This window comes from Trachymyrmex cornetzi, unplaced genomic scaffold (genome assembly GCF_001594075.2).
Source record: "Trachymyrmex cornetzi isolate Tcor2-1 unplaced genomic scaffold, Tcor1.1 scaffold325, whole genome shotgun sequence".
Taxonomy (NCBI): Eukaryota; Metazoa; Arthropoda; class Insecta; order Hymenoptera; family Formicidae; genus Trachymyrmex; species Trachymyrmex cornetzi.
In genome coordinates this window covers 829,066-856,052 of record NW_017297951.1, presented here as the reverse complement: position 1 = coordinate 856,052, position 26,987 = coordinate 829,066, and the positions used below count along the sequence as shown (strand labels likewise).

General features: G+C 36.7%; 2 protein-coding genes across 2 annotated transcripts in view; one reads left to right on the top strand and one right to left on the bottom strand.

Annotated features, from left to right (window-relative positions):
• Positions 1 to 535: 535 nt before the first annotated feature.
• On the top strand, positions 536 to 1,397 carry mtSSB (mitochondrial single stranded DNA-binding protein). Its single transcript, XM_018510092.1, has 4 exons — positions 536 to 656; positions 745 to 835; positions 980 to 1,096; positions 1,188 to 1,397. Exons 1-4 carry the CDS (start codon positions 645 to 647, stop codon positions 1,385 to 1,387), a joined length of 420 nt encoding a protein of 139 aa, XP_018365594.1. The 5' UTR covers positions 536 to 644; the 3' UTR covers positions 1,388 to 1,397.
• A 926-nt stretch (positions 1,398 to 2,323) lies between these two features.
• Positions 2,324 to 26,987, bottom strand: part of aop (ETS variant transcription factor anterior open) — a 44,066-nt gene continuing 19,402 nt past the window's right edge. Inside the window, exons 2-5 of the mRNA XM_018510164.1 lie at positions 6,329 to 6,582; positions 5,333 to 6,007; positions 4,924 to 5,173; positions 2,324 to 4,678 (exon numbers count right to left, since the gene is read on the bottom strand). Of these exons, the coding sequence (XP_018365666.1) occupies positions 4,396 to 4,678; positions 4,924 to 5,173; positions 5,333 to 6,007; positions 6,329 to 6,554 (1,434 nt within the window). The 5' untranslated portion in view covers positions 6,555 to 6,582 and the 3' untranslated portion in view covers positions 2,324 to 4,395. The remainder of the gene's footprint in view (positions 4,679 to 4,923; positions 5,174 to 5,332; positions 6,008 to 6,328; positions 6,583 to 26,987) is intronic.

Below are 26,987 nucleotides of genomic sequence, written 5' to 3'. Positions count from 1 at the left end.
CCGTGGTCCGAATCATGCTGACAACGCTCATGAGCATTGTTTGTCTTCGTTTAACATTTGACAAACAACAAGGATGAAATGATTTTTAAGCGTGTCAGCGTGTATCGGACAGCGGCCCTAGTTTCCATCGAGGATTTAAACTGGATCAGAATGTAAGAACTAACCGTGACATAGGCCGTGGTCCGAATCATGCTGACAACGCTCATGAGCATTGTTTGTCTTCGTTTAACAGTTGACAAGCAACAAGGATGAAATGATTTTTAAGCGTTGTGAGCGTGTATCGGACCGCGGCCCTAGTTTCCATCGAGGATTTAAACCGGATCAGAATGTAAGAACTAACCAACTACAGTCGATTATTTCCCTGTTACAGTCGAACGACAGGGAAATGCTCGACTGTAATTGGTTGGTTCTTACATTTTGATCCGGTTTTAACCCTCGGTGGAAACTAGGCCAGTCCCAGCAGAAGAAACGAAAACGCAGCGTTGGTAATTTCCAATACTGCCAACAGTGCCAACTTTATCTCCTTTCCCAACACCAACCAAATCAATTTTCGAACGCAGTCAGTATATGCGACTTTACCGCGTTATTTATCTGTAACTTGAAATTTTACTGATGATAAACAAGTTGTAGTGGAATTGTTCACAATGTTTCGCACAGTGAGTATTACAGCCGTCATTCTACACAAATAAGATATGAAATCATTTTAGAAACACATGAATAACAAAATGCTTGTTATTTTTTTAGGTTATTTTACAAGTACGGAATCAAGTTGCCCGGTTAAATAATGTACGACACTTTACGCAAGAAATGAACGAGACTGCAAATATAGAAAAGTGTAAGTATTCAATGCTATTAGGGAATTATTTGCAACTTTAAAAGAGGATATTTATAATTAAACAATTTTCATTTCTACTTTTATGCAGATAATAGAAATTTGATGCTATTATTTTTAAAATGATGGTTTCCTTTTTATTCATAGGTGTAAATAATGTAACATTACTTGGAAGAGTTGGAGCAGATCCTCAGAAACGTGGCTCTGAGCATCCAGTTGTATTATTTTCCCTTGCAACACATACAAATTATAAATACGAATCAGGTACATATATCAATCCTAACCTAACTTTGGAAAAGCACGCAATAATGTTATAGGAATAATTATATTGGAGTATCTCTTTATTTCCATAAAGGTGAATTTATGCAAAGAACAGACTGGCACAAGATATGTATTTTTAAGCCTAATTTAAGGGAATCTGTATATAAATATTTAAAGAAAGGTCAACGAGTAATGGTAAATGGTAGGATAAGCTACAGTGAATTTAAAGATGCAGAAGGAAAAGATGTTCTCGCTACATCTATCATAGCAGACGATATAATATTTTTCCAATAAAAAGTTTTACATGTAAACTATATATATATTTTCCTTTTCAATAAAATTAAAAGATATTTTCTTTTATTCTGCAATCTATAGTTGAATAACGTAACAATGGGTGCATTCAGTACTACAACCACTCACTAAGTGGTCAGTGAGCTCTTGCATCTGATTGACATATTCCATTAGATCTAAAAAAATAGATCAAACTGATATGAGAGCTCACTAAGCGCTCAGAGTGAGCGGTTATAGTACTGAATGCACCCAATGACTTGCCATAAAATGTATCTTTGATGATGAATTTCAAACATCAAATGTTCTAAATTTAATATTGTTGATGAAATTCTTACTCTAATTAAATACAATTAAATCTATAAACATTGGTGTGTCCAAATTAGATATATCAATTAGTGTCTAAAAAAAAAATTTATTTTTAACAGATTGTATTTTGGATGAGTTGAAAGAATAGTATACGTACCTTCTTAATAACTAAATAAGTCTATATTTACAACATTCATTATTTCATGTATTCTTCATATAACAACTTATATAATAAAACAGCTCTAATTTCTAGCATTTTACATATTTTATACACGCGAAACGATATATAAACTTCTCCAATCTTAGACGTATATGCATTGTTTCGCACTAATATTATGTCTTCATATATGCTGTTACATACATATAGAACACATATGTATAAATATATTTATATATTATATATACATATTTATATAAATATATTTATAGATATATATTTATTCATTTATATATAAACATTTCTGTTTATCCGACATTTGTCCATGTGAAAATTATTTACATGATCATAAAGAGAAAAGATATACATATATATATATATATTTAAAATGACATATATTTTGTATAAGTATGTAAGTATATGTATTTTTATTAGATATATATATATATATATATACATTTTATCTCGATAACATTACGCAAATTCTAGACAGATGTTTGATCTAAATGTGTGTAACATGCACGCATGTTTTATCTAGATAATAATTCCTAATTAACTATGTACTTATATTCTTTCTGCATATAGTATAGAGATCACAGTATACAAGAAGCCAGATATTTCTCAATATGTCATTTATATCATACCTGTCTCATTCATTATCTCATTCGCTCACACTCACGTTTTAATTCTCTCATAGTTTTTCAATTTCATATTTTCAAGCTTTATATTTTCAATTTTATATTTTCAATTTTATATTTTCAAGTGCAAAAATACAATTAGCAATCTTCTTAAATTTGTTTCCTAATTGTATATGCGTCTTGTTTCTTCACGTTTTTTCTAGTTCTCTTGCGGACTTTCGTGGTTTATCTCGTGGATAAACCTCGAATAAAGAGTCGTGGAATGTAAGCCACAATCACACAGGCAACAAACATAGAAATTTCGAATATAAATTTTGATAGTAAAATATATATATATTTTTTTCTATAGATAAATTTATATATCTAACTCTGGCCCCGAATTTCCATAAGATTCTTGCACTATTCTTCTAATATTCATCTTTCGTTCGCATTTACAATTCATTATATAGTTCAGTTCATTAGTTCAAGTTTATATACAGTTCCTACAACGTATAATCGATTATACGATACTCGATTATGGCGCATTCTTGATATAACGCATACATCGAGCTTAAGGGATACATATTGGTTCCAAAATCGTGATATACCGAGTTTTTTTGGAACAATCGACTAAATACATAAAACGTTGTCTTATTAAACGGCAAATGTTCTTGGCACAAATACGTCAAAATAACGGAGAACCGTTTCGGTGCATATACAGTAAGAGCTTGAGAAAATCCAGTTAAATGTTTCCTTTAAAATCCGATCTATATGTGTCACAGATATACATAATTATTAAACTATCGTGAAAAAGATTTTGTCAAGCTCTTTATACTCCGGAAACTACGGAAACATTAATAATATAATTGTTCTGTGATGTATATTTACACTGAACGTTTCAAATCAAGTAGTCTTTCTTTGGGATCGACCTTATTTATAGGCTACGTTTCGCCAAGAAAAAAAAATGAAGTCGTACATCACAGAATATACCTAAGATTAAGAAAAAGAGGAGCAGAGAAACGCGTAAGAAAAGAAAGACCTGGTAACAGTTCTCCTTCTGGCATTCTTTGTACATTGAATCGTCGTATGTATGTTCTTAAGTGCACCTAAGACCGTACGTTTCATACACATCTTGTCGTTGTAAAAGTGGAAAGGAAATTGCTCGGTTTGGGTGATTCACTCCGTTACGAGGAGAAAGCAGGGAAAGGGATAGGGCGGAATATCCGCGAAGATTCAGCTTCACATTGAAGCGTCTATCATTATCGGCACTGAACGCGAATCTATGTGAGGGTGGAGGAGAGGAAGGAGCAAATCGTTATCCGATTTGCACCGTAAGGAGATACACTCTCTTCTTGCGTTTCTTGTCACACTCTTACGTATAACGACGAAAATGGAGAGGATTCTTGTATAACTGCAACTTTGAATTCTCGATAAACACACAAAGCTGGGCACATATGTGGGACGTAAAATTTCTTGATTTTTAAAGAATCCTTTACCCTTAGAGCGTCAATGTGCGAATTGAATAAACGTGAATGCTCCCTTTCTGACGATTATTCTCAAAAAGTCTTGTAATGTGCTTAAAATCGTAGCTTTTATCACGTTTTGTCCTGCGATTTATATTTCGCGCGTTCTACGATTTATTAATGATTACAAAATCTCTAACCATCGGTATATCTCTTTACAATTACCACTGGATAATTTCGAGATTAGATCTTATCTTCGTCATCGTATTTCTGAGTCTTGTCGATAAATTACGCCTTTTGGATTCCATCCTTTCCCATCTTGAAAACCTTCGCATATCTTTGTACAGATATCACTCAGTAGCCGATGTGGAACCCTTCTTACGTCGAGGTCATTTCGCCGTCGGCTCCCAGTCTGCCATGATGCAATTACGCACAATCATTGCGTTCCTACCATCGCTAGGTCCCGCGTCACTTCCTCTCTTCCGGCTCCTCCTGATTGGTTTTAACGAGATTGTACGCGTGACTTCTGTACTTGGCAGGTGGGTCGTGTAACGATAGGGGCTGCTGCTGCTGTTCGCTCGGTTGGTTCATGCTGGACATTGAGAGATCCGTCGGCATGTCCATTTCCGGTTCCGCCTCGGGACTTCCGGAAAGAGTCCTTTCCTCCTCTGGTTCAGACTTTATTCGCATCTGATGGCGCAGCGATGATATGTTCTTGATGTTTTTCAATTCGATCGAATTACGCAAGAATCTGCAAAGAACACAGACACATTTTCTTTTTGCCCAAAGATAATTTTTTTCATATTTAAATGAGAAATTTGTATTTCTTGTGTTGAAAATATTATATTCTTGTTTATAATAGCAGCAACGAAGATAAATTTTGATATTAATTTTATTGACACATTATTTCAAAATTAACAAACTCATATTTATATCTCTATCGCATTTTTTGTATAACAAACTAATTATTTAGTATATAATAATAATAATACTCACTGATAACAATGACGTTCGCCTTGTACTTTTCTAAGTATATTCACGCGGTAATAATAACGTAAAGCTCTGCTCATTTTGTCGTAATTCATAGAGAGATGATTTTTCTGGATGCCCCAGAGTCGCGCTAGACCAGGTGGATCGACAATCTTGAAGACGCCAGTTTCTCGAGTTTTCCACGAGATGTAATGCTGGTACCGTTGCGCGGGGTCGTTCAGCAATTGCTGAAGGAAGTCCCAGAGCATATATATATATATATATGTGTACACTTCGACATTTTATATTTAAAATATTCTATACTGTTTGCATATGCAAGTGACGTTAAAAGGATGCTCGAAAGATTATGGCATTTCTTACAATTAATTATTTCTGCCGGTGGATTTAAAAATCGCGGGCAATAGCAAATACTAACTGGTGTTGGGTTCCGACGAATCGTTAGGGAAGAACTCTCTGTTTGTGCTGGTGATCGATCGAAAGGTACCGGGCGTCAGCGGCATCAACTGGTGCGGTAACGTCGGACTCGGTTGATCCTTGACGCTCACCTCACTGAGCCTCTGTGCCGCCAAGGCGGTCGGTGTGGCCGGTGGACTGCTATTGCCGCTTGACACCTGGTGAGTGTTGTCTTCGTCCGAATCGCTCTTATAGACTTGCGTCTGATTCGCGTCGGTCGCGTGACTGGGTGAACCCGACTGACTGTCCACAGACGGTGCTGGCGATAGTGTCACTGAGTTGGCCGACATTAACGAGGCGAGATTCGAGGCGTATGGTGGCGTCTCCGTCCACGTTGGTGTAGGCGGATGCGAATGTGGACTCAGCGGATATATGGATGGTCTGGTTGGTGTCACCGGACTGCTCGGTAGGCATCTCTGTAACTGACTATAATCACGCACTAGCATTGTCAGCACGTTGTGCAGCACGTCGCCAGCGCTCGGACACCTCTCGCCCATATCGGCCTTGGTCAGCAAGCACAGAGCCTTGCCGTTCATCTGGAATACGTCCATGTCGAACGGTGGCAGGTCGAATTCCCGTTCGGCCCACCGCAGGAACGCCGCTACGTCCTCCCTCGACCACAGTCTAGGGTCGGACACTGAAAGGAGAGAAGATGCCATTGGTTGTATTCGCGGTGACCTTTGTAACCACTATGCGGTTTAACATCGTCTATACGCCTTCATAATTAATTCACTGATTCCTATTTCCTTTAATGAAGTCAATAGCAACGTATTAATATTAATATGAATAATACGAATTAATCGAAGAATTAATCTAAAAGAATTGTAGTAATTAAAGTGCAGTAAAGAAAATCTTCTTCAGCTTCGTTTTTATTCGAGTAAACTTTATACAAAAATTTTACGGGATTGGAAATTAAACGGATGGTAAAACTTTAATTTTGTAAATTTGCCACACTTACCTAAACTCGTTGGTAGATGAGTTTTAAAATCCAAGAGGGGACTGGGCGGTGGATGCGTTGTAGGCGGGAAACCCATCGAGGGCCCGTATTGGGCCCTCCAGAGTGCCCAGTCCGGACATAAAGGCAAAGATATACCCGGAGGCAGCCGAGGTTCCATTCCGGCCATTCCGCCAGTGGCGGAAACCGGCGGTAGCTGCGATATCTGAATTGGTGGCAGCAATTTCATAACACGCCCTCGGATCTACTAATGGCTTCTGTAACAGAAGAAATAAATAAAATTTATATTAACATGTGTCTGACTTTTAAAAATCCTGTGATTTATTTCATTTTGTAATTAAGCTTGATTATACACACGGAAAGAACAGTTTTGCTGAAGTGTCTAAAAATTTAACTATATGTAGATACAGATCTGAAAATAATTTTGCTAGACTATTAAAGTAATTATATAGGACGCTTAAAATAATTGCTAGGCTATTAACATTTTTTGCAACATTACTCATTCTGAATGTCCTTGATAATTATTTTAATAGTTCAACAAAATTATTTTCAGATCTGTATCCTGCTAAAATTTTAGACACTCCAAAACTATTTTTTTTTCTGTGCATATACAAATTTAATAAAAATGGATTTGCATAATCTTTAATCTTGCAAATATTTTATATTTGTACAAAATAAATGCGCCTTTACAATTTAATAATTAGTTGACAATAGAGTATCGTTCTTCCTTCGAACATCATGTCTTCATTAAATCAACTAGATGCAACAGTATCGTTCGATCTATTTAGCGAGCGCGTAACACGAAACGATGTCGACGTCATTTCGACGCTACAGGCGCACGAAAGTGATCTCTATATTTATTTACGACCATGGAGACGCAACACTGTGTGACGTAAAGTGCAATCTTCCGTATCTATACCGTCGAAAATCGATCCCCCTGATATATAGTGCTTTACCTCGTCTAACGATCGGTTCGTCGATGTAGAACGATGGAAGATAATAACGCCAGATTACAGTTACACGTCAGTTTCTTACAATGTGGACGTGGAACAAGCAAGATGGTTCAAGAAGAGAACAAGGAGACGAGACGAAAAGAGAATGGAAGAGAAGCGTCGCGACGGCGACGTTTTGAGGCGTCGTCGTTCTCAATTTCCTGATCGGCAACCGGTTCGCAGACGTTCGACTATTAGCATAGAATGTGGGGGCATAAGAATGAAAGCCGGCAGGAAACATGGATTTACATAACGTATTTCCATCGACGTCGACGAAGCTATTTCCGTTCTCGACGTCGGCTCGCGAAGACCCGAGACCGCCTAAGCGAAACTTCTTATAACCAACATGGAGATTCACTTTAGGACCTGTAACGAGTTATGCTGTTCATTTCGAAATTTTTCCACTTAATTGTTTCCAGAATCATTTTATTGCCATTGTTTACAACATATATCGGAACTAGAATTGTTTCATATATCGAGAAATATTTCTGATTGAAAAATGAACGAACCAGAAGATTCTAATCATATCAATCAAAATTCCGATTACCTCAACAAAAATTATAATAGATTCAATCAGAAATTTTTAATTCGACCATTTTCAACCAGAATTCCAATTAATGCAACCAGATTCTTTTTTCAGATTTTTTTTATAGTTTTAAGTAAGAATAGCCTTTGACTTAAGAGGATTTGCCATTAAAATTCAAAGTCAGTTTATAAAGTTTATATCAGTTTCTATAGGATAAGAGTTCTTGTGGTCCAGAATAGCGTACGGAAGCTCTCGCAATAATATTACGTTAAAATGTAAACAAAAAGAATCTAATTGGAAAGGTAGAATAAAGTAATGTAACTTCTTCATCAGTAATGAGGCTATTTGATAATCATATGTTTATAATCCATGTACTCGATTAGATATCATTATTAACGTACCGGTGCGCGATTGCGCCTAATGTTGCGGCGTGTTATAGCAGCTACTTACACTTTGACTGGTGACATTGTAACACGAAAAAATCGTGGTTATTATCTGATTTAATATGTCTCATAACAAATGGACTTATGATAGGAAAAAGCCTATTGACGTCACCGTATGTTCGATATTATCGAGGCTACATAAAATTGTACGTAACAACTATTGTGTAATACAATACTATTATAACATTCTACATATTTAATATTATCGCTGTTGAAGATTTCGGAACAATAAGCAAATCTATTCTGTGTCTCAGAAAAAAGAAATGCTATACTTACATAGAAGTACAACACTTTTATTTTATTTTATCTTTTTTCTATTTTTTTTAATCACTGCATATTTATATGTCGATTATTGCTGTAAATGGGAATAAATACAAGTAAAAATTAATTTTAAATTTAAAAAAGAAAACCGGTCTGCCATCATTTTTTGTCCAAGATTTGGTGATCGATGGGTTCCGGAATATTTTCAGCGAAAAAAACTCTTCTTCTCGTGACACTTCGAAAAATGATCGGAGGAAGCTCTTGGCGGCACAATTGCTCGCTCGAGAAGAGAACGAGAGAGAGAGAGAGAGAGAGAGAGAGAAGATTGCCCTGAGGGAAGAAGGCAGGAACCTCGGCATGCGAAGGTCGATGTGCCGTTGTCTCGCACCAGGAAATCCTGGTCGTCTCTTCGGTCTCCCCCTCTTCACTCCTTTAAATACCGCGAGTAAGCGAACGGCCTTATACTCAGGTGCTCCTTTCGGTCGGCGATTTTTTGCGACGCGGTTAATTAAAGCGGCTACTTGAAGCGACGTCGAGGGATGAATTTGAGGATAATCTTTGCATCGCACCTGTTTCGAGACATAATTGCTTATGCACGCTTCTTGATGGCTATCACTCCGAATTACACAAGATGAGAGATCCACAAATATGAGAATCTTTGATGGTCATCAAAAATTAAACATCTTAGGTGATAAAATTTCAAAATATCGGTACCTTTGATGTTACCGCAGCTTTAGGGTTGTCACATCCGAAAATTCTCATTCTAAAATTTCAAAATTTTTTTTTAATTTCCAGATAAAATTTCACTTTCTCTGATGCATTCAATAATATATCGATTTTTTTTGTATTTTTGTTCTGATTTGGGAACCATTAAATATTTTTTTTAGAGCAATTTAACATAGAAATGTAATTATTAAAATAGAAATAAAATTATTATGAATGTTGCTGATATTGCTTGCATTTAATTGTTAATAATATATAACTTTTGATATAATGTACGTAATTCTTGATTTTAAACTTGTTTAAAATCAAGAATTTTAATTTTCCAGAAAATTGTACAAAATTCTATGACATTTCCCTGACAATTCTCTGACCATTTTCAATTTCCTTGACATCTCTTTGATTTCCAGTTTTGCGGCGGCAATCATAAATTTCGACCGAGACAATTTTAGCATATCGGTATGCGTTCTCGAGAGATGGAAGAAGCGATAATTGCACGAAGCAAGGAAGGTAACAAGAAAACACCGGATTCTGCGGTTCCGTTTGCGTGTTTCTCTCGCGAACGTTCTTTTTCTTTTTTTTGGTGATGAAAGAAAGGAGAACTGCGATCACTTTGCGAATTGCGGCGGAAGCATCAGTAAAAAATTGTAACCGCGACGCCATTCGAGACTTCCGGTACGCTATCGAAGGACGGGGAACACACCGGAAGCGCGTTCGATCGCGACGAGGTAACATTGACATTTCCGCGTTGCCTATTTCTTCGCGCCACGTCACGGTGTGTTTGCGTAATATATGTTTAAGTTCTTGAAAACCCCTAAGGACTTGAAGAACTCCTCTTTTTCGTTTTCAACATAAGTCTCTGTAATTATTCTTTTATGAATTTTAATGTAATTTTAGTTACATTTACATGACATAACCATGTATATGCAGAACTGTGTATGTATGTATATATATATATATATATATATATGCTTTAGATAAGAAATAAAAAATAGATGTTGAGTCGCACAACGCTATCTAGATGTAAGGATGTTTAATATCTTATAGCTTCTTAATATTTTTAAAATATTAGGAATTTAACACAAAAAATTTGTCTATTATTATGTCTATATAAAATTTGAGAAATAAAAGCGTGCATTATCGATAAAAATATATTTTGAGTATAGTTAGTTATTTTTTTCCCCTCGTTTTTTTCAATATTTCACAGTTTTTAAAAGATTCTTATAAGATATTTATTATAGCATTAAAATTATTAAATTGCGTGCCAATTTAATATGTGATATTACTACTTTAGTTCCGTTTATGATTTCAAAACTGAAAAAAGATTTCGGCCCGCAATTTGCAGAATTGGATGTAGATATATATAAATTCACATTGAAATACTTTAGCACAGATCCGCATTATAACCGAAAATAGGATTATTTCTCTTAATTGATTTATTCTCGTCTGTCTATTTGATTATAATTGTTTTTTTTTAGTCTTATATTCTTTTCTTTCCTTTTCCTCTCTCTCTCTCTCTTTCTTTTTCATACCACATTTTCTTTCTTCTTTTCTCAATCCAATAGAGTTCCTGTCACGTGGAGGACCTGCGGTGACCTTGATTATATCGTCTTGTTTACGATCGATCCTACAACTTAACGACCGGGTTTCCCGACGTGAAAAAGCTCTCGACTGATCATCGTCACAAATGTGTTTACGTTGTCGCGTGTCGAATAGCTCAGAAGTCTTTACGTACAAGTGACTGTGATAATCGTGTAGATAGCGCAGCACAGATAGTAGTAACTGTCATTCGCCATCACGTATCGTGACAGCCACATGTCTTATGTTGACATGTAATAAATATTACCGGAAGTGAACCTCTTAACGCTCGGTATCGATGAATCAGCCACGTAAATGACTATAAATGAGCAGATTAAGATAATAAAAGATTCTTGTAAATGTCCTAAAGCGTAGCATTACCAAAGTGTGCATCTCGCTAATTGTACGCTAACATTAACGTTTTGTTCCTAGCATGAAAATAAAAACATTAAAGTAACGTATGCATTCGATGGTATAATAATATTCGCGATTTATCTGTCACGTCTTTGAATCAGTAGTCGTTTTTCCCCTACGATAAAACGCGTAAATAAGCAAATTAAGAGAATAAAATATTCATGCGGATATATTAACCTAAAACGTGACACTACCAAAGTGTGCACCTCGCTTAATGCGCTAACATTAACGTTTTGTTGCTAGCGTGAAGATAAAAGCATTAAAGTAACGTATGCGCTCGATGATAAGAATAATATTCGCGATTCATCTCCCACGTCTTTGAATCAGCAGTCGTTTTTTCCCCCGCTACGATGATTGTATTTAAATCGAATCGACGGCCCGCGAGTTGAAATGCATGAGGTGACACCACGTGCTCTTCATGTGAAACGCCACAATCTGCGCACACATCGCGGGTTCGTCGACGAAAAACACGTTCGCGGAGCGATAAAACGTAAAACGTTTTCTCCTCCCCGGGCGACAATTTAATCCCCGTCAGTCAAACACGACGCGCCTCGGGACCGTAATCGGTCAGGCGCGGCGGGTCGGTAAAGGATCCATGATTAGACCCCGTCATATCCACCTTGTCGCCTTGGTCTCGCCGTTCTGTAGGACGTTGTTACGTTGCCACTCTCATCCTCGTCGTCGTCGTCGTCGTTGTCTTTCTTCGTCGATCGTCGCGGTCCCCTTAATGTCAGAGGTTCGTTATGCCTTATTCATATCGGTTCGCTGGCACGTACACACGAACGACGGGTTACGTAACCCGCGCATGAGGAAACGACATGTGCGATTTGTTAAGATTAACACGCATACACACATATGCACACACGCACGACACGCATACGTTTGCTCGCGATATCGTCCGACTCATAGACCATTGTTGCGCGATCCAAAACGAGTTCTAGCTCTGACGACGATTTACTTCGATGCATACACTCCTACGTAATACGAAATCTTGGGCTACGTGCACCAACGGGTGATAAGCGATAAGTCGTACGAATAGTCGACTACATAAAAAATAATTCAAACGTATAATGTAACGACGCATTTGTACATTGATAAAGTCGTAACAAATAATACGTTACAATAGTACATTTACTGAGGGAGTCCAAGCGTTTGGTATATTTCTGATAAAAATTGCATAGTAGAATAGTTATGGTTAGGAGCTCCATATTTTTATGGTTATTATACTATTACAATGTCAGTATTAACATATACATGTATAATTCTCTTAAACATAAAAAAATCATACTATAAATTATGATAATTTTAAATATTAATGTAATAAAATATCAAGATATAAATAGTACATAAATATTTTTGTTCAGTAAATGCAATTATACTGAATGTAATTATTTCTTAAATTCACTATATTTATGTGATGAAAAAACTAAAAATTTTTTAAGTAGTGTGTGACCATTATTTGCGTGGCTAAAATAACTATAAATATAGAATTGTCCTAAAAATAACTATAAATTATAATTAAATTATGATAATTACAGATATTTTTTCTCTCAACGTACATGTGTATACGACCAATCACTAATAAATAATTAAATTAGTTTATAAGATTTTTATCAAAAATATATTTGTCGATAGATATACCTATGTATTCCTATCTGGTATATTTTACATCCTCGCGATAAAATAATCAATTTCTCACGATGTATAAAAATCCACGATAAAAATCTGCATAAAGAAGAAAAATATTAATGGAGCAATTATAATGTTCAAGGACCTAATACAATAATGAACACGAGAGGCGTCTTTAATAATATCGACGAGGAACGAGACGATGATCTCGCAAGAAATTACAGTCCGAACGGTGTAACAATTTAGCTCTGACGTCGGGTGTCTCCTCGGGTGGAGAAGGAAGTAGGTAAGTACCACGCATCCGCAGATGTGTGCACGCACACGCACGCAGAAGAGCGCACACGTACGTATAGACGGATGCGCAACGACGGATGAAACGCGCACAGACGGTTTCGCAAGATCGGGAAAGGCAAAAAGCCTTGCCGCCGTGCGTCAATAAGCGGAGGCAAGTTTCGACTTGTTCGTCATATCGCGCGAAATGATCGTGCGATCATAACGATTAATGTGCATTAATAATACGATACCGCGTGATAACGATCGCTCTCGTCGATTACGCGCTGATCATTCATTAGAGCAGACCGGCCGGTCTGTCGATATAATTAAGCGTGAACGGCGCCAACACACGTCCGTGTGTCACGCTCCCAGCGCGACATAATAGTCGCCCATAAGAACCGTACGATCTAAAACGGTTATTCGGAAAGCGAGTCTAATCACGAGCGATAGTTATCGTAGCCCCTGAGGAATTAGATGATAAAAAATAATTCTACGAATGCTATCTCGACGCGGGTTAACGGGTAACAGTGCGACGAATGAGTCATGCAAGAAATTAAAGAACCATGCTATTGACGCAATATCGTCGATATTTAAAATAACGACGCGGTTTTTTATAGTATCAGAAACGATCTTATTTTCCTAATTATATATTTTCGCGCAATTCTGTTAATCATTTTATTTTGTTTCATGAACGATCGCGTGCCGCGATGGAACCTGGGAAAAATATCGCGTGGCACAGTGCTACCTATTCACTGTCCACCAATTAAGTATTTGAGTAAAAGTAACGGGTATCGATGCACGCTTGAGGCGACGGCGGATGACGTGTGTCCATGTGTGTGCGCGTACGTTTGCGACCTCGTGTAGGTGCATGTCTGAAAATACAACCAGGAAAAGGTACGTACAAGGAGGTACGAGGAATCGGTTCGCGCGCGGTGGAAGGAGGAAGAGGAAGGTCCTTGGTGCGCGTTCGCGAACCAGGATTTAAGATTTATCATGTATAACGCTCAAGAACGCGAAGGAGAGCCTTATCTCCTCTCTCTCTCTCTCTCTCTCTCTTTGTCGGACACCCGCTTTGCGTTTCTTCCTTCTCGCTCCGTACCCTTCCGGGTTCCTTCACTTCCTGTTTCTCTTTCTCTCTCGACTCTCCGGCTCGCCCGCTCGCATGCGAGCACGCACGTGGACGCTTTATCGGTCCCTGTCTTTGTCCGCCGATGTCGAGGCGGCGTACTACCGCGCGCGCGAATGATTAATATGGCAATATATACCAATGCGAGATATGTAAACCGACGCGGTAATTAGCGGACATTGCAATGGCGATAGCGCTTTTTGATGGTTCTCGCAACATCCGAGATCTATTTTCGTCTCTTTACTACGTTTTTCTTTCTTTTTTTTTTTACATCATTAGGAAAAATGTTTTGTTCTATGAACCAAGATTTTGTTGCAACAACGAACATTTGATCGAAACGTATTATCGCTTACAAAGCAGAGAAATTATTTCGCAAAAACAACTCAATTTTTTGTTCCATAAACCAAATATTTGGTCGCTGTTAAAAATGCCTCAACTAAACAGTTTTGCTGAAGGTACTAAATTTTTTTTCCTAGTGCACGAAAAAAAAAACAATTTTGCTGAAGTATTTAAAAATTTAGCTAGATACAGATTTGAAAATAATTACGTAAGAATTTCAAGTGTGATGAGTAATGATACTAAAAATTTCGACATTCTGTAGCAACCAGTTGGAATCTCCTACACAATGTCCTACATTATTATTTTGATGGTCCAACAAAATTATTTTTAACTAAATCTATATATTTAACTAAATTTTTAGATACTTTAACAAAACCATCCTTTCCGTTGTATAACGCGTTATTTATTTCTAACAAAAAAACAGGCATTCTCGTCGAGATTTTTTTATATTCGTTTTTTTTTCGCTCTCGATATTCTCATCTCTTCGCAAGTCATCGGTTATTCGCTTCGCTTAAAGTCCGCAATTTTATTGTCAATTTTATGCCGCACTTTAAACCTTTACGGATGATTTATACATACTAGATATGCCAGTTAGATATTGTTGTAATACAGGATTTCAAATGTCAACGTTCATTGTTTACTGTGACAATCGATCCGTCACTTGCGTTGGATGTTACTTTGGCGATAAAACAGTGCTATTGATAATACAGCTTCCAGCATCACTCCGATTTTATTTGAAATATCTATAGACAGATTTATAAAATAAATTTATATAGATAACGTCAACAAACTCTTCAAAAATAATATCCGACAGGTTGAATAATATTTGTATGTTGATTTTAAGCTATCTCTTCAACTGAGACAAAGGGAATATCACAGTATTAAAAAATGATATATAATACGGGAGAAAATAAAATCGTGATTTTCATTTCTGCGTTATTCGCGAAGGTTAGCGAATTAAGGACTCTTTGCGGAAAGTGGAAGTTTCCGCGAAGTCCGAATATCGTCGCAGCCACGATTACAGAGAGATAAGCCGCAATAAGGAAACACATTCGCGGTGCATGACGCGTTACCGATGCTTCAGCGATGACGCTGTTGACCCGCCTCTTAACGCTACTCGTACACGGTTCTACGGAAAAAGAAATAATAGTTTCCTTCTTTGTACAGTCATATAGACAGAGAAAAATGTTTGGTATAAATAACTATTTATTTTGTTGACGTGTGATTAACAAAACTTTCTGAACTTTTCATTTAAAAATTGTGTTGTATAATCAAAATTTGATTATTCCAATTAAATTTTTTATTAAAACAACACGATTTTTTAATAAAAAAATAAGGAAGTTTTTTAGTCATATATAAATAAAATAAATGGTTGCACCAAAACATTTCTTAGTGTAGATAATCGAGTAATCTTATCACATCCCCGTATCTTCTATTTGTAAGTGTAAGAAATCTGATCGACCACGGCAATTTAAACGTTAAGAATGTGTTTTAATGAAATAATTGTAGCCCTCGGTGTAATAAAAAGTACATTACATTACTTGGAATTAATATTAACGAATTATTACTGGTAATTGTAACACACACACAGAAAGATATTCTATTGCTAAGAAAAATAAAGTACTCAACTTTCTTTCTTAGTAATGATTATCTTTAACAATGAATATATATATATATATATCTTCTTAATAATCTTAACATATTTATTACAAATTTTAGAAAGAATTCATTAAATACGTACTGAAAACAAGAATGAATTTTCTTTTAAAGAACATTATAAAGTTGATCGAAGAAGCGATTTTATATAACAAGTAAACCAAATTTGTTTTTTTAATTTCATAATCTTGATTGAAGTAACTATAAACTTCAATACTGCAGAATTCAGAATATAATTTGAATAAATTTGATGCTTGTGATGACCTTATGATAGATTTGCAGATACATGAACTTTTAAAAAATCGAAACAATTATTACTTGTGTACAGCTGGCGAATATCTGTTCGCTTCGGATCTTCCCTATTTTTGGAGGAACGGAGATTAGGATTACTGCATATGAAGTGCTGGCGTTGGTACAAAAGATAAATTCATTAACGCCAAACAAAAATGCGCGGTGGTATTTTCACGTTATCGTCGTCGTCGATCTTTGCGCACCACCGGCGATGGCGATCGGCGGTCACGCGGCCGCGCCGCGAGTTACGCGCTGGCCGCGTAATCGTGCGTTACGCGTGTTGCACGCGTAAACACGGATCCGGGTGCTCCGCAAGCTGGCCTCCGAGCGGTACCGAGATCGACCGGAGAAAGTCGAGCAGTCGAGAGAAGTGCAACGGAACGAATGCGCGGTAGCGGCCGAACGTACGACGACGTTCTCCTCTCCTCTCCTCTCCTCTCCTCACCGCCTTCCTTCTCCTTCGTTCTCGTTTGCCCTCCCTTCGCTTTTGTTACAACGGGACGCTCCGTAAATATCCGTCTGCACTCCTCATGCGAACATATCGCACTGTACGAGCGTTGTCTTGCCGGATAAAAGAATGTAAGCTAGAAACATTGAAATTACGCCGCACGACAGTTAGAAAATAGTTGAGATAACTTCCGTTCAGTAGGTAATGTTTGTACAGAAAGATATACTCTCTTTCAGAAAAAGTTGGAAGTACTGATTAAGTTTTTAAAACGTTAAAATGTTATTTATATGAGAAGATTCTAATATTTTAATAAATTAAATATATTTAATATCTGCCAGTAACTATTTGTTACCATTTTTTAGTCATAGAAATGCGTCTGCAAAGATTGTCCATCTAAATGACAAGTTTTTTAGTTTTCTGACGACAATCAATTTATTGGAGATTAGATACGTTACGTCTCATTTCACCATAAAATTTATTTGCAAGGTTAATTTAGGAATCGCTGATTTAATCATTGAAACAAAAGGCTAGATTTACAACACATATTGCAACTTGCGTTCAACGATAAGAATTAAAAAATTGCGATGAAAGAGGAATGAAAATAAGTTTGGCGCGTTAAGTATGAAGAAAAACGGACCTCAAACTTTCAAGTGGTTAGAAAATCCCTCGTCTAATAACTTGTTCTTGCTGGAAACTTAGTTCACCAACTTGCTCGTGAATCTGCGAGAACGTGACGCAAGCGTCGAGCTTGCGATGATCGAGAATACTCGAGTTCACCGACCAGTCCAAGGTCGCGTGGAAAAAGACACGGAAGACACTCGTACGACTTTTCAATCACGAGCACCACTATCAACTTCCACTCTCGGAACTTTTTAACTAACGAACCGGTGAACCAGTCGCGCGATGTAATAAATGGCGTCAACCTCACACTCTCTCTTTCCCTCACACAATTTTCATTCCACAGTCGGACGCAGTTAAGGTCGCGCAACTGAAACAGCGCGATAATCAGATACGCCACGTTCTTTATCTAATCAGAAATCCAAATAATTTCCCATTTACTCTTCACTCGAGAGGCGGTAACATCCTCTTTCGGTCTTTTCCTTTCAGTAGCGATGGAACTTCTTTCGTTCTCTACGTAACGTAGATAATATTTTCATTCTTTTATTTGTACCTTTCGTTCAGACTATCTAATCGGGAAATTTTTTTAATTAACTATATGTTTAGATATTGGAATAATTAAAGCACATATTCCAAAAGGAAAAAATTACAATTTTTTAAAAACCTTAGAACGTTTGAAATATTTCTAAAAAAAAAAAAAATATCGAATACGTCATCATGTTTCCTTTTTCCTTAACTTGTCAAACGCAAACGACATTTCTGACATCGTCGATAAAATCTGTTGGACCCTTCGCGTTGCACTTCCAAGTATTTATGCGTTTGACGCACGACAAGTATCGAGATACGTGCATTATCGACGTGCGCTTATCACGTGCTCGTGCTTCTCGCGTAAAACAGAAAGTGACTTAATCATGACGTGCGCGCGTGCATCGTCCCTCGAGGCGGAAGCGAATCTTCGCGATCATGGTCGATCCGAATTGCGAAAACCTTACCGCCGCTTCCACGTCGCGCCGCGAACGTGTCGTGCCGATACGGAAAGTACGAGATAATTTCATGTATCAGAACGGAGATAGCACGACGTTGTCGAAACCTCCGATCGGCCGCTGATAAACCGCGAGATCTTGCGCTTCGCCGTGGAAATCGGTGAGATTGTTATTTCATTAAATATTGATAATGGTGGATGTTGGAATTTACTCGGTCGGGAGCGGATCGTGTCCGAAGAATGCAAACTCTTCAACACAGTTGAATTTATTCCGATAGAAATTATATCAATCGCAGTTTGATTCTCAAACTCACATGATCTTGAAAGATTACAACGGAATCCTTCCCACGCATTGAAACAATAATTTTGTTAAAGTGTCTAAACATTTAGTTAGTACAGGTCTGAAGATAATTTTTTTGAACCATTATATAATCATCAATGTAATATCAAAATAATTATATGAATTTCAAACATGATGAGCAATGCAGTAAAAAGTTTTGATATTCTACGCTATTAAATTTATAATGTCAAATTATACCTAATTTGAGTTATTTTTATTTCTATAAATCGTCACTGCTTCTACTCAATATGTGATTAATTTTATTAGGTGTACAACTTTGCTTTCGCCGTTTTCCTATAAATGGCTTTAGCGGTAAGTGGTGGTCGAAATAAATAGACGTCATACAATAAACTTGGGCATCTGTCAACATAACCCCATAGAAACATTAGTCAATTTGTGTCTGCATCATAAAGTTGAAAATGTCAGTTTACGAACCAAATTCTCGTCATTTGAGGAAGGTTTTAATTTTCTGCTTCAATATGAATCGAATGCTCTGCTTCATCGAATGCTCTCAAATACTTATGGTGAGGCCGCTATTAGTGAAAGACCGTATCGTGAGTGGTTTCAACGCTTCAAGAACGGTGATTTTGACGTCGAAGACCGGCATAGCGGTGGAAGAGAGAAGGTTTTCGAAGATGCAGAATTGGAGGCATTACTTGATCAAGACTCGTGTCAAAATCAAAAAGAATTGGCACGATCATTGGGAGTGATTCAACAAGCCATTTCAAAACGCCTCAAAGCCATGGGAATGATTCAGAAGCAAGGAAATTGGGTGTCGTACGAGTTGAAGCCGAGAGATGTTGAACGGCGTTTGTTTGCTTGTGAACAGCTGCTTGAAATGCAAAAACGGAAGGGATTTCTGCATCGTATTGTGACTGGGGACGAAAAATGGGTTCATTACGATAACCCCAAGCGCAGAAAATCATGGGGAGTTCCCGGCCATGCTTCCACGTCGACGGCCAAACCGAATATTCACGGCTCCAAGGTTATGCTCTGTATTTGATGAGACCAGCTCGGCGTAGTGTATTATGAGCTGTTAAAACCGACTGAAACAATCACAGGCGATCGGTATCGAACGCGATTGATGCGTTTAAGCCGAGCATTGAAAGACAAACGGCCACAATACAACGAGAGACACGATAAAGTGATTTTGCAGCATGACAATGCTCGACCCCATGTTGCGAAAGTGGTCAAGACATACTTGGAAACGTTGAAATGGGAAGTCCTACTCCACCCACCGTATTCCCCAAACGTTCCCTCTGACTATCACTTGTTTCGATCAATGGCACAGGGCCTGGCTGACCAGCATTTCCGGTCTTATGAAGAAGTAAAAAATTGGATCGATTCGTGGATCGCCTCAAAAGATGAGCAGTTTTTTCGACGCGGGATTCGTACGCTGCCCGAAAGATGGGAGAAAGTAGTGGCCAGCGATGGACAATACTTTGAATCATAAATGTATAACCAGTTTTTTACATTAAAGCCTTGCATTTTGGAAAAAAAAACGGCGGAAGCAAAGTTGTACACCTAATATTAAACCAGTAAAATTAAATAATTTAACTTAAAAACATGTATTCGACTCGAATTTAATTCATTATTTACTAAATGCATACGTTAATGGACGTTGTTTACTTTGAAACCAACTACAGAAATATTAGATTGATTTACATTTTAACGTACATGAAAATTAAAAATAACAAAATTATATTTAAGTGATTAAGAAATTGAGTTGTTATTGTTCTCTTGATATCTAACAGTAGACATAATAATAATCAGTTTGAGCGTTCTACATAATTATTTTGATGATCCAATAAAATTATCTATTTTCAGATCTATATATCTAGTTATATTTTTAGACACTTCCGCAAAACTATCCTATATCTGTGTAGTCGAGGAAAATTCGATCATATAGTCCTGAAGAAACCTCTTAATAACTGATGTGGTAATAATAGATAGCCACGTTGTAAAATTGCAAAATCTCCGTGGAATTTTGACGATGTTTTCACAGAAAATATTACGGTAATAGATTGTACGCAAGAATTATTTTTCCACTTCGTCTTCTTGAAACGCAAGCGTATACGTAATTGCGCGAGCTTACTGTCCGTCTGCGTTCGATTTCTTCAGATTCGTCGAGGTATACGGAATTTCGGAGATTGTGAGTGCGAAAGCGACGTTACAGGTGCGCAACCGGCGCTTATATTGACCGATATAACATAACGTGTTCGTGAGATTCCTTAGCGGCCTCGATTTTTCGACGTTTCATGACGAGAGCAACTGTATTAACAGAAGAGATATCGATCGATCAACTTTTTCGGCAAGTTTCACCTTTCTTCCGATTGAACATTTTTCGGTTCTTTCCGAGGGGGTAACCACCACTTAATGTAGTCGTGGAACAGACTCCTCGAAATCATTATAAAATTCATATGAAATCTCTATGTATAATCCGATAATTACATATGCAACCACGATAAATCATTGTATAATATTAAATAAATTCGTATATTTTGTCAAATGACTTAGATATGTAGTGAAAAAAATTATTTGTAATCAGATGAAATCATATGATGTCATGTAATCTGTGGGACAATATTTCAGCTAGTGGTTACCCCCTCGGTTCTTTCTTTTACCTGCTACACACAAAGATACGCGTATCATTTAAAATATTTAAATCAAGGATTCTTCATTCGTGGAATCATCGAATCCAGAAATTATTACTGATCTATATTGAGCTTCCCGTACGATTAAGATTAATCAGTAATTCAATGTCGATAATTCAGACATATATTTGATTAAATATCGCAGTTAGAAAATTTGTGTCAAATTCAACACGTTTCAGTAAAATTAACATTTATGATATATTAAATTAATACGTATTTTATTCATGTATCTTAGAATTTACATTTTAAAACATATTATTTTTGTGTTACTTGTACATTTACTTATAAATTGTGTTAGTTTAACATTAAATATTCAATATCAATATCAATTTAACACAAAATATTTAAATCACATTAAATGTTAAATTAATACTTCAATATATATATAAAAAATTCAACATAAAATTTTTACAAGAATTTGAATGGGCCATTTCTAACACAAATATAAAATGTTTTTTTTTGCTGTGCATTATTTATAAAATTTTACCAGTGCAAATAGCTATTTTGTATATTTTGTAAATATATGTAAATATATGTAAACGTTATGTAAATTCCAATGTTTCCTACGTTGAACATTCAGTAATTTCTTTCGACGTTATTATAGGATAATTCGAAAAACTTATCACATGACTGTATATGTGCTTCTTCCGTTTTTTTCTCTCTCTTTCTGTTTCCCCTCTCTATTCATCCCGCCTGTTACACTTCATTTCCATACAGACTATTACAGACACAAGTTACGAAATATTCGATAACGCAGCAGTGTTCCACCTGTGCGCATGCACATAATTTCGCTTGCAACGCACATTAGCGAGTCCCAAGATAAGCCTTTATCGGCAAGAAAAATATCGCGTCTTCAACGCCGGACGATGGAAAATCGTTTTTTATTTCGCAAGCGCTAGTTCATCGATTTTTATGGTGCGACGATTCTTTCCACTTTACGAAGTTCCAAATACATTTTCATCATAATTTATCGTTAGTTAGATTCATCATAATTTATCGTTAGTCATAATAGCAACTGTGTAAAAAATTTGTTGTCTCGTTAGATAATCTGTAGACTCGGGGGAGACTTGTTCTACATCTTCAATAAAATTAAATGCCGTTTATCTATTTAGCTTGTGGCGAAAGAAATGTGGGATGAAATAATAGCATTCAGCTGGAAAACGACTTTTGTAACAGTGTGGCGCCACTCTTGCGACATCCAATGATAACCCGGACTCGTGAGTTGAAAAAATCCCGATGAAGCACAGGATGTTGAAAAAATCCACGATTACGCAGCGGAATTAAGTCGCGTGCGGTTGCCTGACCCGGCGCGATTTAATTAAATATAATTACAATGATCCCTATTATACTTGCCGGATAATTTGTTACTTGTTAATTTGCCTAATAAAACGTAGAATCGTAAATGAGAAATTATAACATTCTAAAGCTTCATATTTTTTAAAAATTTGATTTGTTAATACGTTAGGTAAATCAAATAAAAGAGTTAAATTTACTAATGTCAAATTAAAATCGGAAATAAAACAAGAATCACTTTGCAATGTTATATACATATAATAAATATTCCAATTAAAATAATTTACATCTGTCTTTTCGTCTTCATTTCACTTCGTATCTCGCTTCGTATGTTGCGCAGCGTTATGACTGGCATGAATGTAGCCCGTAATTATCGAAGTATTAAAGCTTAGTATTTTTAAAATTTCGCGCACTGGTTACTCAGCTGCACAAGATACTGTGACGTTACTTAAAAAACTGCGCAAATAAAACTTGGATAAATAAAAACTGTAGTGATCATGAATCGAAATACAGTTGTCGTCAGATATCGTCAAATATTTTCTTCCTCGCGATAATGACGTAATATATTTCGAAAATCTTTTATAACTGACTAATAATAAAGATAAAATAAAAATCGAGGTTGCTTATTGCATATAAATATAGACCTTATAAAACTTGAGTAATTCGTCTTCAAAGAAAAATATTTTTTACAATTTTATTTCAAACCGATTATTATTTATATGTCTAAGAAGATCTTCGACAAATTTTAGAATAGTAACAGCCAGAAGTGTTAATTAATGAATATATCTGTCTCTTCGACAGTTTCGAATAAATCACGTTTTAAAAAGGATGTTTAATTAAAAATATTTAATTGACCAAAATATATGACGAAGATTAGAAAATCGCGAGATCAGATTAAATTGATTTTATTACCAAGAAAAAAAAATTTGATTTCGAATTTGATTAAATGCATCACTTGTGAAATATGCGAAATAACATGTGAATTCACGTGTCTGCCAAATGAATTCAATTATTACCTCCTGTTCTTCATGCGTACAATCACGAAAAATACATATTAATTTAATGTAGAAAATGTAAAAAGAAGACCAGGCAAGAGATCGAATCTCGGCACAGAATGAAAAGGGAGCAGGACGGCGTGGACGTAGCTTAAACCATGTGGGCTGCGCACTCGACCGATAAAACGACTCGACTCGACGACGTGTCAGTGACCCTTTCTCGTTCACCACCCCCTTCCTTCATTCGTCTCCTGCTTCTTTCCTCTGTGCCCTCGACACTCACTGCCGTCGTTCCCTCCAGATTCGTTTCCTTCTCTCTGCTCTGGCTGATAGTTTCGAGGCACCTGCCCGCCAATGTCGACATGTCAGGTATGGTCCGGGATATGTTTACCTTGTGGAAATTCAACGAGAGATCGCCACAAGTCGGAAATAACCATTGCTCAGCCTATTACACGAGACGGATTGCAAAAGATCTACTTTAGAGTTTTATATTCCTCATTAAAAGCCCTTAAAAGATTTTCCAATACTTTTCAAGTGACCTCGAAATTAAATCTCTTGGAAAAACAAACCTGGAAGGTTGTTCTCACTTATACATGGAAAGAATAATTTTGCACAGGAAGTACCTAAAAATTTAAATACAGATCTAAAAATAATTTTGTTAGACTTTCAAAATAATTGTCTAGACGGTTAAAAGCTTGTGATAACGTTGTAAAAAAATTTTCATATTTTTGCAATCAATTTGAATGTTTCCCACACAATTATTTTGCTATTCCAACAAAATTATTTTCAGATCTGTATTTAGGTATTTCAGTAAAATCATTTTTTCCGTGTATAAGAAGAAAGTACCTCTCTTTTTTTTTTATCAAGAGACTTAATTTCAAGATTACTTGGAAAAACACGTAAAGTATTGGAAAATTTAAGCTTTAGTAGAGAATGTAGTGCAGGAAAGACCAAGCGCTAAATATAGATACACAGGAATTTTTATAGATCGTAATGCAAACAATATTTCAAAAGGAAGCGCGATCGAGTTTAAATCTGCAGGTCTCCTTGTAACGAGCGTGCGCCGCGACTGCCGCGATAAATTGCGGTGCAATTACGCATGATCGCCGTCAGGTATATAAAATCATACGTCGGCGATTACGCCGGCAACACCTGTTGGCGATTTCGCACGCGTCTCCGTGAGACGCGTTTCGCTACGCACGATCGCCGATTCCGGGGAAAACAACTTGTCTTTACGCGTGTCCGCTTTGCGCGCCGATCTAGTTTAATTTGCATGGATCTTGCCGATACTTCAAGATCAAAATTTCAGGTTTTTTTTTGTCGTTACGACGCAACGACAAAAGAATATGCGGCAAACTGTATAATTATGCGACAACATGAATCACGTGTACGGAGAATGGCGTGGAATATAAATAATCGTTGTGTTTAACACGTTATCATAATTATGGCGATTCTATCTCTCGGTATTTACCCTCATTCCTTCTCTGGCGGAAGAAAAATGAAGAACTCGCGAAGAAACACCAAGGCTGTATCTCGCATCTCGACCGAGACGGAAGCGATCGCGCCGCAATGCTCTTGAGCGGGCGAGCGCTGCTCGTTTCGAAGATCTCGACGCAGATACGTTCTGGAACCGCGTCGCCCTCGAGCGGTGTTCCACATGTTACTTCGCCACCAGAGACACGCACGATATACACACACACACACAGTCGCGAAAGGCGTTTGACCGAAAGGTCCAGCATGCGCTGTTATTAAGGGACGGTCTTTAACAATTAGCACTCAAGGTATCGTACCCGTTGATCGCTCGAGATAATCTCACGTGTTCCAGTCCAAGAACTTCCTTGAATGATCTCTTTCCGAAATACTATCCCGAGGGTCCGGGATTATTACGGATTTATTCACGTTCAAATAAGGTATCCGCACCCACATGTGTAGTACTAAGGTTGTGTGTATCGGGAATGCTGAGGTAGTCAGCTACGACGAGAAATCGACAACCTGTTACGCGCGCAGTAGACGTTACCCGACTGAGAACCCCTGACGACCACAAAGAGAACAACGTGTGGCCTCAGATGCACGTGCATGCAAGTAACGCCGGAAGTCGATAAAAAGCCTGGTTTACCCTCAGCGTCAGTACTCTCTCGTCATGGGAAACAGCCTGCTCCTTCCATTCCTCTTAGAGGCACTCTTCCGTTTCTCTCCCCACTCTTCTGTATAGTGTTTTTCTCTATGTTTCTCTTTTGCTTTTGGCTATTCAAGACGCCCAATGCATTCGACATCTCAGAAAGATTTAATGGTCCATTATTCACACTTGTACTCTTTATTTCTATTTCCCTCAGGAAATATTCATTTTTGTCAGACGAATATACATAATAATAAAAAAATCAATTTCTCTAGAATTGTTAACTGTATAAAAGAGGTACTATTTAAAGGGAAGTCTCGTCTAAAAGTTAAAAATTAAGTGTGCTTAGAAATTTTTTTTAAGAAAATCTGTTTTTTTAAACATTTTGATTTTTTTATACATGAAAGATATATATTTTATGATTATCTCTAAATTTTTGCGTTTATATTCGGCTCCGTCTCCTCCCGCCATTATGGTTTAACTAATAAGCTGCAATTTTTGGGAGCTTTCACTTACATCCTGTTGGCTTGAAATTAGGAAAGTTTGTTTTACGTTGAATGTTGTTTGTGGTACAGAACTTCTAAAATGTCTCAAAGAATAAAAATAACAAAATGACAAGTCAAAGTAAAAGTATAAACTTTCCAGTTTTAATTTTACTTTACTATTTTATTATGTTTTTATATATTTCGAGGCATTTTATAGACTCTGTATCAAACACAATGTTTAAACGAGTAAAATATATTTCGATATTTTTATACCAGTCTCTTAGGACAAAAACGAAAGCTCTCATAAATCTCGATTCATTATTAGTTAAATCATAATAGTTGAAGAAGCCCAATATAAAAAAAATTTAGAGATAATCATGAAACCTTATGTCTTTTGTATGTAAAAACTTCAAAATGTTTAAACAAATAACTTTCTTTAAAAAAATTTCTAAAAACATCTTATTTTTTTTACTTCTAAAGACT